The 15,037-nt window shown below is 46.1% G+C and overlaps 1 protein-coding gene across 1 annotated transcript in view; it reads right to left on the reverse strand.

Moving 5' to 3' along the window:
• Window positions 1-644: 644 nt before the first annotated feature.
• FAT2 (FAT atypical cadherin 2) overlaps window positions 645-15,037 on the reverse strand; it is a 97,244-nt gene continuing 82,851 nt past the window's right edge. Inside the window, exons 21-23 of the mRNA XM_084832434.1 lie at window positions 13,866-14,022; window positions 10,199-10,785; window positions 645-3,498 (exon numbers count right to left, since the gene is read on the reverse strand). Of these exons, the coding sequence (XP_084688560.1) occupies window positions 2,978-3,498; window positions 10,199-10,785; window positions 13,866-14,022 (1,265 nt within the window). The 3' untranslated portion in view covers window positions 645-2,977. The remainder of the gene's footprint in view (window positions 3,499-10,198; window positions 10,786-13,865; window positions 14,023-15,037) is intronic.

A 15,037-nucleotide genomic window follows, 5' to 3' on the forward strand; every position in this document is an offset into this window, starting at 1 on the left:
AAAGATCATGACACCCTAATGTCTGACATGCAGAATGTACGTTTTGCATTTGCTTGCCATATCCTCATGGAAAGGAAAAACTCATTGTGCTTAAGACGTTGCAGTAAGCGGAGATACACAGAGGATACTTCCAGGTCGGAAAAATTGTAATGCGTAAAACATGAGATATTCTAAAATTCTTCTTCATAAGACTAAAGGAGGTAGGAGACCTTTTGTAGCCACAGTAAGGCTGCTGGCTTACTGCCAGTAGAAAAGCTACTAACACTCTTGCATTGTACCTGATGTGGCTCTGTAGCCTAAAATCAATTACCCAAACATCAGTGGGGTTTTTAAGCCTTTGAATATTATAATAAAGTCATTGGGCAAACAATCCCTGTGCATGGACAGCCTGGACAGATGCCTCTGTTGATGTGAATGGAGCAATATGCAACCAGGTCTGGTCTATCAGTTGTTAGGTCTGATACACTCCCTGCAATTGCAGGTGGATCTAGACCATTGTCTTTATAATAAGCTGAATCACCAGTCCAGATGTGAATGCTGATGGGCTTTTAAGACTGTGTGAAGTCTGAATAAAAACACCATGACCAACTCATCCTGTCTGCTGCATGATGGTTACTGAACAACCTGTATTAAAATGCAAGTAAAACATTTAAAAAATCATTTTTTATTGCTTTTGATAAACAAATATCCATAATAAACTCTCACAGAGAAATGGTTCATATAACTAAAGATATACAGTGCATTAAAGGTACAGGCCAGCCTTGTATTAAATAATCCGCTCCATACCCCCATTTTGGCTCTCTTTTTCCCATGTCTGCCCATAAATGGACTCTCTTGCACACTCTCTCACACATACAACCTTGCACAAATGTATGCGTGTGTGTGTGTGTGTACACACACACACACACAGAGTATATATATACATACAGACGTATAGTTAAGATACTGTGGTTCCTGGCATGACTGATGTTGGTAGAGTCAACATGTTCCATTTTCTTGTTATTTCCTAGGGCAGGAATATAGAGGTGATTGTTAATTATGACGACTCGTTAATTATGGGAATCACAGAAAGATTGATGGTGTCCATCAACCACCATCCATGAGTGCCTTGGTTTGATTAATATGGAGCTCCCTTGTCTTTCTTAATATGGAGCTCCCTTGTCTTTCTTAATAGAAAGGATGCCATGTACAGGAAACTGTCAATGCTTGTGGTACAAACAGGGCACACTCCTTTCATACCCTTCCATGTTCTACCTTTCATGCTCATTACTGTCAGTTGTTTTCCGCTGTCAGTGACCTGTAAGCATTTGTGGCATAAGATAAGGAGATGACTTTCTGCTTAGCATCCCCTTTTTTTGTAAGAAATGCAACTATTTTCTTTTGTCCCTCATTCAAAGGTCTGGAGGGAGATGGGCCAAAGAATGAGTGCGACAGCAGAATGCCCCTCTCAATAAAAGGAGCAAGGGCACATAGAACTGGAGGGCAACTTGTCCTCAACCGCCTGCACAGTTCTCTTTGGGGAGCTTTTAGTCCAAAGGAAACCTCCGACACTAAACCAAAGGCACAATATCTGACTGCAATGCTTTTATTTCCCTGCACTTTACAGGAACTAACCCATTCAAGTGTAATTTCTGCTGCCTTGGCAACAGACAACTAGAAGTGTCTACCTGTTCTTTGGTCACAACAAATTCTAGCTCTTTCTTTGTGGGACCTGTTGGGGAAACATGCCCATGCAAAGGATCAGGAATTGGCCCAGCAGATCTCCATCCACTTCTAAAGGAATCACTTATTGCTGAGAGGAAGCTGCTGTCACCACTCAGTGGAGTTTTTACATGTCTAGGGACTCCATCACACGGGCGGAGAATACCACATCAATGCCAGTTCTTTCCCCATCTGATATCATTGCAGCACTGGGTCATTCTCTTTAGATGGCTGTCCCCGTCGCATTATTTTTCATTTCTTTCCTTCTCACGGGGGTGGTGATGCCGCTTGGGGTATAGCGATAATTCCGCCCTGGTTCCTGCCCCTTTCCCTCCCCTTGCATATTACTGTGGAAGGGGACTGACAATGCTGTAAGTCTGCAACTCTCAGCACACTTACTTGGGAGTAAGCCCCAATGAACTTAATGGGGTGCTCTGAATCAACAGAGGATGTTGACTCTGAGCCTGGTGGGGTGGGGGATCAGATATGTCTCCCTTCTTTGCAGGGAGGTGTTTTACCCTCTTCTTCCTCCAATCAAGAAATGTGCTCAAGCATTTACATGGCAGACACGTGGTTTGAGAGCAATGCACTTCTTTGGGCCGTCTGGTGCTGCAAGGAAGGGAGAGAGCACAAGCCCTTGCACCTGTCAAATCTGCTCGGACTCCTTCCGTGCAATCCTGCTCAGGATCTCCCGAGCGCGACATGCCCCGCAGCCCATTCTCAGTGCCTTCGTCATCCTGACCGTGCCCCCAACAACTGAAAACAAATGCCCACAGCCGGTTTCTTCTGCTATTGGAGAATTTCATGGGGAGGTCACGGCGCTCCTGTTTCGTGGGCTGGAAAAAATACTACTTTTGCATTTGAGAAAAACATGGGATAGGCTGGGGGGAATGATGGGAGACACCCTGGAGGGTAACGGCGTCATCTAAAGAGCCCACAAACTTCCATGACAGAGCCATCTCAAGAGCAGGATAAAAGCTCCGTGTGAAGAAGCCCTAGGTATGCAGCTCTCTGTTGTTGCTCTCCAGATGCAATCGAACTCAAAACAGCAACAAGGTCCATTTGGAATCCCACCCAAAGCAGAAGTGGTTGACCACTTGCTGCAGGCAGAAGCACCAGTATAACTACATGTGGAGATGTTGCTGTTACGAATACGACAGAAAGTTGCACGTTCCAGGAAAGGGATACTCAGAGGAAGTTGCCTCTCCTTCAAATACTTTAGGCCAGGTGTAATTTGATGTCCAGTATCCCTTCGCATTTCAACCAAGAGTCCCCACTAGAACATCACCTCTTCACAGCTCCCATAGTCGCTCTCCACCATGTCGGAGCCCTCATAGTTAGGAGGCAGTACTCGCTGAGTTCTGACATTGGATGTAGGCCTCCCCTCGTAGTCTGCATAGGAGGGCTGGGCCACACTGAGTCGCATGCTCACCCTCTTGAACCCACTGTCTGGATGGTAAGGTAGTCCCTCATTCTCTACCAGCTGGGAAGGGTAGTAGCTAATGGCAGTGTATTCATTCTGACACGGGGAAGCAGATAGCTCAGTGGAATCAGGGGGTAAAAAGTCTTCCAGATTCTGGTTGCTGTAGCGGGGTGGGATTGGGGCCCGCTTGTTGCTTTGGTCAAGTGGGAAAGGAAAGCCACCATAAAGGCCAGCTGGATCTGAGTCTACGGAAGGAGGCGATCGATGGCATGGAGAAGGAGGATGGGGGCCTTCAATAACTTCATACTGGTGATAATCTTGGTTATCTGCTTGCTGGTATCTCGGTGGCCAGTAGGTTGTCTCTCCTGGGTACACTGAAATCAAACCAGAAGCATATTAATATCTCCCAATGAAAGTGTAACTTGCAATGCCATGCCTATTATTTCACTGTGTTTTATGAAATCTTGTACACCACCTTGAAGGGGCAACTGTGCCCCAAAAGGCAGTATGTGGAATTCAGCTGCAATTCTACACACACTTACCTGGGAGTAAGTTCCACTGAACACAATGGGACTTACTTCTGAGTAGGCACACCTAGGATGATACTGTAAGGCAATTAATCTATCGATCCATCCATCTTAGTATCACATGAGGATGAGCTGGCAGGCCTTGCCCCTGCCATCATGACCCAGGTGCCAAGATCCACCTTCCATGCACTAGAAGATGGAGGTTTGCCATGGGGAGCCTGCTTTATTTGTGTAGGGTCCCAGTGCGGTTTAGAACTCCCAACTGTGCAGAGTTCAAAATCATGTGGATAAGCCTAGACAAGGACAGCAGACCTTCACTTTCCAACCCTGGGCACAGGGACACGATGTGGCAGGAACAGCAAGCGTGCCCCCACTCTTCCCAAGCAATTCTAATTGCAGGGGGACTAAACACCTAAATAGGGTGACTGCTTTCTAATAAACTGATACACAGGCAATGCGATGCTCATGACACTTCATTCCACACCACAATAAAGGACCAATAATCGTGCATCCAGTTTATAAATTTTAAAAGATTCTTAAAAAAAAAAAAAAGGGCCTGCCTGGACCTGAAGATCATCTCCATGAGCCCCTGCCAAAGGAAGTAAGATGGGTGGCTACCAGGAGGAGGGCCCTTTCTGCTGTGGCACCCCGGCTGAGGAATGAGCTCCCTAGAGAGGTTGTGGCGCCTACGTTGCATTCCTTCCGGTGCCAGACGAAGACCGTTTTATCCTCCCAGGCATTTTAGCATTTTAGCTTCATAGTCTTTTAGCTTTGGTGTTTTAAATCTGTATTTTAAATCTCTGCATCGCTGCTAGGTTTTATTCTGGTTGTATTGTTATATTGTGGTTTTAATGCTTTTATATTGTTTTATCCTGTACTTTTTGGTTTTAATTTTTGTGAACCGCTCAGAGAGCTTCGGCTATTGTGCAGTGTGTGTGTGTGTATGTGTGTGTGTGTGCATGTATGTATATATACATATACATATACATATATATAAAACCAACCAACCAACTAACAATACATTTCCCCATGGCACATTGTTAACTGTGTCACATGCAGCAGCAGCATCAATGCTCTTAAAGGCGGCTACTGGCAATAGTGGGGAAGTGAACAGCTTGACAACATCATCATGTAAGGTAGGTGATTCCATGTGTTAGCAGCAGCCCCATGCCGAGTGTATCATGCAGTTCCGTCGCCTCACCCTGGAAAACAACCTGGATTTCTTCTAAACAACTCTCTAGTCCTCCCCCTTTACTAAGCCTCAATTGACCAGAGCCTGAATTACCTCTCTACATATTAGAAAATAATATGATCAAACATGCAGGACTTCCCTTCTGAATGTGACTATACTTGTGTGTTCTAAGCATCTCTCGCCACTCATCATCTCTCGGTCCTCATCTCTCGCCACTCTACTTACCTATGACATTCCCCCCCCTCCCGCAGTTCTGTCTGCTTGTCCTATTAATCCTCCCTTTAGTATGAAGCTTATATGCATCACATGGCTTTGTTACTGAAATACTGTATGTTGTTACTGGCATTTGAGACTCATAGTTAGCCTGTTTGACCTCCACATGAGAGCTGAACCAAGATAGCTGGATGGACATGAGAGCCTTTGACATGGAAACTTGGCTTAAAATCATGAGGCTTGTCTACACTGCTCAGATTGCCCACAGCTCTGTCCATGTCATTAACTCCCTCCTCACCATAACTAACTTTCAATATATTACTGCCCCTGAATGGCACATCAGAAGGAGTGTTGAAATTAACCACTAGAAGGGTTTTCTGCACCATGGGTTAGAGTTCTCAACAACCCAGAGAAATTAAAGCCAAAAAAATGTAGGTCTAGACTGAAATGTTGAAATTAGCCATTCTTTACTAAACACAGCTGTTTTGAGCTGATTACATCTTATCTGGATGCAGTTTCTCCTTGAAGAAGAAGGACATGCAGTCTGATACAGGCTATGGTATCCCCCCCCGCCCCATTGCCAAGCTGTTCCATTTTTATTAAAGGGGCAAGTACAGTCAAATATGTCAGAATCAGACAATTTATTTGTCTGATAATTTGTCCGATTTGTCTGATTTACCTATGAGCCAGAGTGTTGCTAACGTAGGCTAATGTGTGGTATGTGTAAATGCCCTTAATGATAGATCATAAAGATCCATGCATTTCAATAGAAGGGCACATCAGTGATAAGTCTGTATGGGAAAAGATGAGGATTCTAGAGATCAGAATGGAGATCAATTAGCAGAGACATGGGGTAGAAAGGAACAAAGAACTGCCTACTGCCTGAGCTACTGGCCTGTTTCTACCACTCCTGTAATCACTGAGGGATATTCTTGCTACGGTGTGATAGCCATTCATGCATTCATTGGGTAGTATCCAATGTTAGTTCTACATAGAGTAGACCCATTGAAATGAATGGGACTTAGGTTAGTCATGACTAACCTAAGTCCCATTCATTTCAGTGGGTCTACGCTACATAGGACTAACTTTGGATACTACCCATAATATCCTTTTACATGGGGGCGGGGGGGGGGAGAGATTTGTGCACCAGTATGAGAGATGGGGTGAAAAAACCATCAAAAACATTTTTTTTTCTTTTGAAAGCAAAAGTTTCATGAAATGGCCAGGACATGGCTAGGGTTGGAGTGGGGAGGTGGCCTTGCTGGTGTATGCTGCTGCTTTTAAGGGCAACAAGTGCTCCTGTGATTGAGTAGTTCGGCAGGAAAGCCTCTAAAGAATTAAAGATGAAACAACCCTTTTGAAAGATCACAAAATGGAGTGAGAAGTTGTGTTGCTCGTGACTACCGCCATAATGGGCCCTATCAAACAGAGGTCTGTCACACTCACGAAACTGCATTCCAGATTAGTGCAATGATGCACTGAATGGGAGGGAAGACTGCCTTGTTGTGGCGAAGGGGCTTGCGTAACTCAGTGAAGCCATAAGCTATGCCGTGCAGGGCCACCCAAGACGGACAGGTCATGGCGGAGAGTTCTGACAAAATGTGGTCCACTGGAGAAGGAAATGGCAACCCACTCCAGTATTCTTGCCAAGAAAACCCCATGGAACGTATAACAAGGCTAAAAGATATGACGCCGGAAGATGAGCCCCTCAGGTCGGAAGGTGTCCAATATGCTACTGGGGAAGAGCAGAGGGTATTTCCAAGTAGCGCCAGAAAGAGTGAAGCGGCTGGGCCAAACCCGAAAGGACACTCAGCTGTGGATGTGTCTGGTGGTGAAAAGAAAATCCGATGCTGTAAAGAACAATATTGTTTAGGAACCTGGAATGTCAGATCAATGAATCAAGGTAAGCTGGAGGTGGTCAAACATGAGATGGCAAGATTGAACATCGACATCTTGGGAATCAGCAAACTAAAATGGACAGGCATGGGCGAATTTAATTCAGGTGACCATCATATCTACTATTGTGGGCAAGAAACCCTGAGAAGAAATGGAGTAGCACTCATAGTCAACAAAAGGGTGGGAAAAGCAGTACTGGGGTACAATCTGAAAAATGATAGAATGATCTCAGTACGAATCCAAGGCAAACCATTCAACATCACAGTAATTCAAGTCTATGCCCCAACCACTGAGGCCGAAGAAGCTGAGGTTGATCGGTTCTATGAAGACCTACAACACCTTCTAGAACTAACACCAAAAAAAGATGTCCTCTTCATCATAGGGGATTGGAATGCTAAAGTAGGAAGTCAAGAAATCACCGGGATAACAGGCAGGCATGGCCTTGGTGTACAAAATGAAGCAGGACAAAAGCTAATAGAGTTTTGCCAAGAGAACATGCTGATCATAGCAAACACTCTTTTCCAACAGCACAAGAGGCGACTCTACACATGGACGTCACCAGATGGTCAATATCGAAATCAGATTGATTATGTCCTTTGCAGCCAAAGATGGAGAAGCTCCATACAGTCAGTAAAAACAAGACCTGGAGCTGACTGTGGTTCAGATCATGAGCTGCTTCTTGCAAAATTTCGGCTTAAATTGAAGAACATTGGGAAAACCACTAAACCATTCAGGTATGACCTAAATCATATCCCTGATGAATATACAGTGGAGGTGAGGAATAGATTTCAGGGATTAGACCTGATAGACAGAGTGCCTGAGGAACTATGGACGGAGGTCCGTAACATTGTTCAGGAGGCAGCAACGAAATCCATCCCAAAGAAAAAGAAATGCAAGAAAGCCAAGTGGCTGTCTGATGAGGCTTTACAAGTAGCTGACGAAAGAAGGGAAGCGAAAAGCAAGGGAGAAAGGGGAAGATATACCCAACTGAATGCAGATTTCCAGAGAATAGCAAGGAGAGACAAGAAGGCCTTCTTAAATGAACAATGCAAAGAAATCGAGGAAAACAACAGAATGGGAAAGACTAGAGATCTCTTCAAGAAAATTGGAGATCTTAAGGGAACGTTTTGTGCAAAGACGGGCATGATAAAGGACAAAGAAGGCAGGGACCTAACAGAAGCAGATGAGATTAAGAAGAGGTGGCAAGAATACACAGAAGAACTATACAGGAAAGATCTGAATGTCCCTGATAGCCATGATAGTGCGGTCACTGAACTTGAGCCGGACATCCTAGAGAGTGAAGTCAAGTGGGCCTTAGGAAGCATTAGTAACAACAAAGCTAGCGGAGATGACAGTATTCCAGCCGAGCTATTTAAAATCCTAAAAGATGATGCTGTTAAAGTGCTGCATTCAATATGCCAACAAATCTGGAACACTCAACAGTGGCCACAAGACTGGAAAAGGTCAGTTTACATTCCAATTCCAAAGAAGGGCAACGCCAAAGAGTGTTCAAACTACTGCACAATTGCGCTCATTTCACATGCCAGCAAGGTGATGCTCAAAATCCTACAAGCTAGGCTTCAGCAGTATGCGAACCGAGAACTACCGGAAGTACAAGCGGGGTTCAGAAGAGGCAGAGGAACTAGAGATCAAATCGCCAACATTCGCTGCATCATGGAGAAAGCAAGAGAATTCCAGAAAAACGTCTATTTCTGCTTCATTGACTACGCTAAAGCCTTTGATTGTGTGGATCACAACAAACTCTGGCAAATTCTTAAAGTGATGGGAGTACCAGACCACCTTACCTGTCTCCTGAGAAACCTGTACGAGGGTCAAGAAGCAACAGTAAGAACCAGACATGGAACAACTGATTGGTTCAAAATTGGGAAAGGAGTACGACAAGGCTGCATATTGTCACCCTGCTTATTTAACTTATATGCAGAGTACATCATGAGAAATGCCGGGTTGGATGAATCAGAGGTCGGAATTAAGATTGCTGGGAGAATTATCAATAACCTCCAATATGCAGACGATACCACCCTAATGGCAGAAAGCGAAGAGGATCTAAAGAGCCTCTTGTTGAGGGTGAAAGAGGAGAGTTTAAAAGCTGGTTTGAAACTCAACATTAAAAAAACTAAGATCATGGCATCTGGCCCCATCACTTCCTGGCATATAGAAGGGGAAGAAATGGAAGCAGTGACAGATTTTACTTTCTTGGGCTCCAAGATCACCGCAGACGGTGACTGTAGCCATGAAATTAAAAGACGCTTGCTCCTTGGGAGGAAAGCTATGGCAAACCTAGGCAGCATAGTAAGAAGCAGAGACATCACCTTGCCGACAAAGGTCCGTCTAATCAAAGCTATGGTTTTCCCAGTAGTAATGTATGGCTGTGAGAGCTGGACTATAAGGAAGGCTGAGCGCCGAAGAATTGATGCTTTTGAACTGTGGTGCTGGAGAAGACTCTTACGAGTCCCCTGGACTGCAAGGAGGTCAAATCAGTCCATCCTAAAGGAAATCAACCCTGAGTGCTCATTGGAAGGACAGATAATGAAGCTGAAGCTCCAATATTTTGGCCACCTAATGCGAAGAGAAAACTCCCTGGAAAAGACCCTGATGCTGGGAAAGACTGAAGGCAAAAGGAGAAGGGGACGGCAGAGGATGAGATGGCTAGATAGCATCACGGATGCAATGAATATGAACTTGAGCATGCTCCGGGAGAGAGTGCAGGACAGGAAGGCCTGGCGTGCTATGGTCCATAGGGTCACGAAGAGTCGGACACGACTGAACGACTGAACAATGGCAAATTGCTACATTTTGAATATTGGGAAACTGAAATCCCTGCAACAGAAATACTACTGTGAAAAAAGACATCTGGACCCCCCACAACAAATTGATAACAACTCTGTGGATTTACTGGGCAGTATCCTATGCTGCCACATGCTAGTGGGAACTACCACTAATGCAATGGAAAGCTAGCATTTCTGAAACAGGGTAGGTCAGTGGGGCTCACAGAAGGGAGCTCCACTGACCTGTCCAGAGTTGGAAACAAGGGTTTCCAATCATTTCCAAGGCTGTTTTACAAAGCACTAGTCCCTGTTGTGCTAGTGGTAGATCCTGCTGGCACAGCAGAACTAGCGGAGGTGCAGCAGCGGTATTGGATACTGCTCACTGCGTCAAAAGAACGTCCTTTGGAAAGACCCCACTATAGCATAGGGAAGGGAGAGAGAGAAAGAAGGTCACACAAACCCATCTTTTCTCCAGCCCAGGTGCTCTTGATGACGGACTCATTGTCAGAGTTAGATGAGGGTGCAGGAATTGGGAGATTGGGGGCCACACTGCACACAATGGCACCCCGCTGTTTCTGGAGATTGCTTGCGTTGAAGGCGATGAACTCTGGTGTGGCGGAAGGCTTGCCTGGGTCTAGCGCATTGAGATGGTTGTGGCGACCGTCACTGAGGATGCTGAGTTCAATGGGGGGAAGACCTTGAGTGCCGACCCCGACACTCTTGGAGAATTCGCTCTTGGAGAGCAGGTCTGGGTCTTCTTTGGCCACTGGTTTGTGAGCCTTGACTTTGTGGCAGTAGCATTTGCGGATGACTACAAATGCTGTCACCAGGATGATGACACCGAGCACGCCGGCAGAAATTTTGGCAATCTCCCCAGGCGCTAAGAGCCAGTTGGAGGGACTAATATTTGGAGTCACAGTTTTCTGTGCGCAGAATGCCCCCTGGAAGTCACCCGTGCAGATGCAGTGAATGGAGCCGTCAGCGTTCACACAACGCCCAGCGTTCAGGCATGGGTTCTCCAGGCACTTCCCGGCAACTTTTTCACATCTGTGGAGGAAGGGATAGACGATAATGATCATCAGACATCATGACATCAAGACACGCATACCACAGACTCTACCTGTGATTTCGGCAGGTCTTTCAGAGTGCCAGAGAAATAAGAGGCCTGGATCCCAATCCAGCTAAAGTTAGATGTGTCTAGGTCCCACTGAAACCAACAGCACAAGCTGGGTGCAGCTATCTTCAGCCACATCGTTTTCAACAGAAGAGTCACACCTGAATGTAGCTGAATCCAGGCCTGGGATCTAATTCAGAAGACTCAGTTCAAAAGAGTAAAGATGTTAGTATGAAAAGCAAGGTTTTGAAAAGAAATGCATCGGAAGTTTCACTTTATTGGGATATGTCACAAATTCTTCGTTTTTAAAAAAAAATACCACTTCCTCCCACAATAAATTTTGCTTCTACTTTTGCTAGCATGCTCACTTTGCAGTCAATAGCAACTGCTGTCTCATATGAAAACGGCATTTTCTTCTTTTGAAAACCATGAAATTTTGCAGGGAGCCATACCATTTCCCGCTGTAACGTGAAAAAGCACCGAGCTGGATCCAGGTTTAGCCACCTGCAAGCTAGACTGGCAGAAGCAAGCGTCCCTGTCTCCACAGCAGCTCCGCCAGCCCACCAAAAACGGCACGCAGAGGGCTGGGTGACCCTCCTGAATAGGGTAGGCAGTGGTGGCCACGGAAGGTCCCTCTGCTGGGTTTTTAAGGATCCCTCTCCCCGCTGTAGCACAGCTCACCCCACTCGGCAGGGTCTCCCGACTCTCTGTGTAGCATTTTCAGGGGGCTGGAGGGGCCGCCGTGGGAAAGAGGGGTGGGGAAGTCCACTTCCGCCAGTGCAGTGGATCCAGCTTCAATCTGGATCCAACCCTGCATGTTCGGTCTCACAGATAGTATAAGAGGCTATAAGCCTTGGGGCCGCCACTTGGAAAGCCAGGATGAGGAAGACTTTCCCTTTGCTAGGTGCCACCCTGTGACAGCTCTGTCTTCTTTCGGACCATAACTGGGATCCCGCAACCCGGAACGTCGTGCTCCTCACCCGCATGGCAGTAAGGGGGGTTACTGAATGAAATGTCCCTGTTTAAACCATTATCATTAATGATAATAAATACATCACTTCTTTTCCTAGGACAGCCTTGCCCAGCCTGGTGCCCTCCAGATGGGATGGGCTAAAACTCCCAGCATCCCCTAGTCGGCCAGCTGAGAGTCCAACATATCTGGAGGGCACCAGGTTGGGGGAGGCTCTCCTATGAGATGTATGTACCCAAAGATCTGTAAAATAAAGCTGGTGTAGCAACGCCATCTGGTGAACATTAGTGTCTTTTCCTCGTATAGGGCTGGTGACGACAGCTACCCTACCACGGATCCCCATTCTCATGTTTGTTCCCAAGGTGGTCTGCTTTCCAGGAAAACACACAAGCAGGATGCTTCTCACATTTAGGGTATTTCTACACCAGCGTAATCCTGCATTTAAAACAGGGCTTTCTGCTTCCGTTTTAAATGCAGGATTATCACTGACTCCCTTTACACGTGCTTCCTTTCCCCCTCTCCTCCCCCCGCTTCTCCCTATATCTGAGTCTTCCATTATCTTTCATTGATCTCGTTCCTCTTCTTGCCGCTTTAACTCTTTTCACGGAGGAAACTGAAGCGGAACACAAGTGGGGGGGAGTAATTTGATAGCTCATTATCTGCGATCAATTTAAAAACGGAACAAAGGGCATTTAGTGCAGGAGGGTCACGGCGTCATGTAAAGAGCCCGCAAACTTCCGTGAAGGAGCAATCTCAATCGCAGGATAAAAGCTCCGTGTGATGAAGCCCTTAGAATCTCATATATGGAGTCCTTCTCTCTTGGGAATACTCAATAGAGTCCACATAATAAACAGGGGCCGTAAGTGCTTTGTTATTTCTCCTATATTGGTTATCTCACAGATACAACTGAATTAGCACTAATGCGCAAGTGCATATTAGTGTTAATGCACACTTGTGCTAATGCTAATGTGCTAATGCTCATTAGTGCACAAATCCTCCCCCAAAGTGAAAAACCGGTCTGCAGGTCCACAGGGCTCAGAAAACGCTGGTCCACTTCGGGATCCACAGGTCAGATTCTTAGACATCTGAACTCACTTGAATCCCTTGCAGATTTCTCCGACATCGAGCTTGCTCCTCAGCTATGGAGCCACACAGCTCCCATGTGCACTATTGCCGATTTGCACAGAACAGCCTGTCCCCCCGTCCTCTCCAGTCTAGCCCCATAAAAAGGCCCAGAGATGTTGCTGTGAATTTAGAGGACAGCAAGAGAAGGTAGAATACATACCAGTTAAGGGAGCAGTTCTTGGAAAAGAGCAGTCACTCTCTTGATTTGGAACCAAAGAAAACATCCACAACCAGTTGTGTAAGCACTAACTAAATTAGGCTGAACTCTCTCAGTCTGTAATAGCCGTGCCACGCACGGAGGATGGGTAGCGTGCAACCACAGTCCTAGCAATGCAAGGTCTGGGATGCATACGATGACATGGTGCAAGTCAAAAAGTTCACGCAGCAAAGCAATTAGGCCTGATGCTTGTAGCAGCATTCCTGAATTTGGTGCCCACCAGATGTTTCGGACTGTAACTCCCACCACTCCTGACAACTGACCATGCTGGCTGGGGAAGACGGGAGTTGTAGTTCAACACTTTGGGGGAGACTGGTTTATAATGTTAATAGGTGATCAAGAGCTGATCTAGACAGGCAGACATATCACTACACTTCAATGCACCCATCACATGTACAGAAATTAAGTGCAGAGAAATCAGAAGAGGAACAAGCACACATGAGCCTCCTTGGCAGATGAATGTGCCTACTGCCTCCATTGACAAATGTTGTGTTTGAGGTCAGGGGGCATGAAGCCTGTCTGTAGCATCTGTTATGCGATGGGCCATTTGGACATACAAGTCATGCCTTGGCACTACACCACTCATGGAGTGATGAACATGTATGTGTTCTTGGTGTTTAATGGAAGTTATGGTCTTCTCTTTCATGTGTCACTCAAGCTGAAAGCATGGGAGGGGGGCAGCACTTAAAGGGCATTCTTACCTTTCTCCCCAGTACCACTCTGGGCAATGGCAGGTATAGCCGCCTTTCTCGGAAAGGGCACAAGTCCCTCCATGTAGACAGGGCTTGCTTTCACAAAGGCTGTCAGCCACTTCACAGTGGTCTCCAGAAAATTGTATGGGGCAGGTGCAAGAATAACCTAGTGAAAACAAAAACAAAAACTAAGGGAAAACAATTAAAAAAAACGGTCGGTGGGCTAGCCACTTGTGAAACCAGAATATACTTCAGATGAAGCTGTTTTCTGTATGGAAAGGATGGTAGTTATCAATTTGTTGGAATGGATCCAAACAACACATTTCCTCTGCAGCTATCAGTTCATGGGAAATCACATTTTCCATGCACCAAAACACTACTGTTGTGAGCAGCACCTATTGGACAGTGCATGTGGTATCACTGTCGTGAAAGACAGAAGTTCTTCCTCGCATCATTTGGAGGAGCTTAAAAACCTTGCCGGGTTTTCCCCCCATTTTTCTTGCCACTTCCTGCATCACAGTGGTTTTCCTAACACAGCTGTCCAACTGAAGGATACTTAAAACGTGCTCAGTCTATGCTCAGTTACTAACCCTGAGGTTGTTCCAGCCAGTTGTTGGCATTCTAGAACATCCTCAATGTGCCTTCCAAAGTTATGAAGGCACACTCCCCTCGGGCATTTTTGTACAAGCACACACTCCCTGTCATGTTCCCAAGCACGCTGTCACCATGTGCCGCAGATGCGCATGTAAATCTGCGAGGACATGAACTTGTACGCCCTTGTCTCTATGAATACTGCTGTCTAACAAGTGCAACTTTATTAAATGAGCTGCTGAGCTGACAGGAATCCTAATCTTCTTGCAGTGAGCTGACGGAAAGGAAGAGGTGCGCCCCCCGCCTTTGGCTACTTGCTCACCTGTCAGGGCATGCAACTTGGCAGCAGGCTTCAGGCAGAAATAACAAAGGTGCATAGGCCTGCAGAAGGCGGTTCAAAGAGTTTCTCAGTACACATCTCCCATTACCGCATGCTGGCATCAAAGGCACATGCACCCATCAGTCCCACCCACCCCCGGATAGGGAAAGGGACCGTCTCTGTGAGCTGAGAAGCATCTCATACAAAGACTTAGTGCAGCTGGGCTTCTTCCTCGCTTGTAACATATGCTACTTCTGCTCCCAGACATTAG

The sequence above is a fragment of the Heloderma suspectum genome, chromosome 2, assembly GCF_057233095.1.
Source record: "Heloderma suspectum isolate Gila_16-S chromosome 2, 16-S_ref, whole genome shotgun sequence".
Classification (NCBI taxonomy): domain Eukaryota; kingdom Metazoa; phylum Chordata; class Lepidosauria; order Squamata; family Helodermatidae; genus Heloderma; species Heloderma suspectum.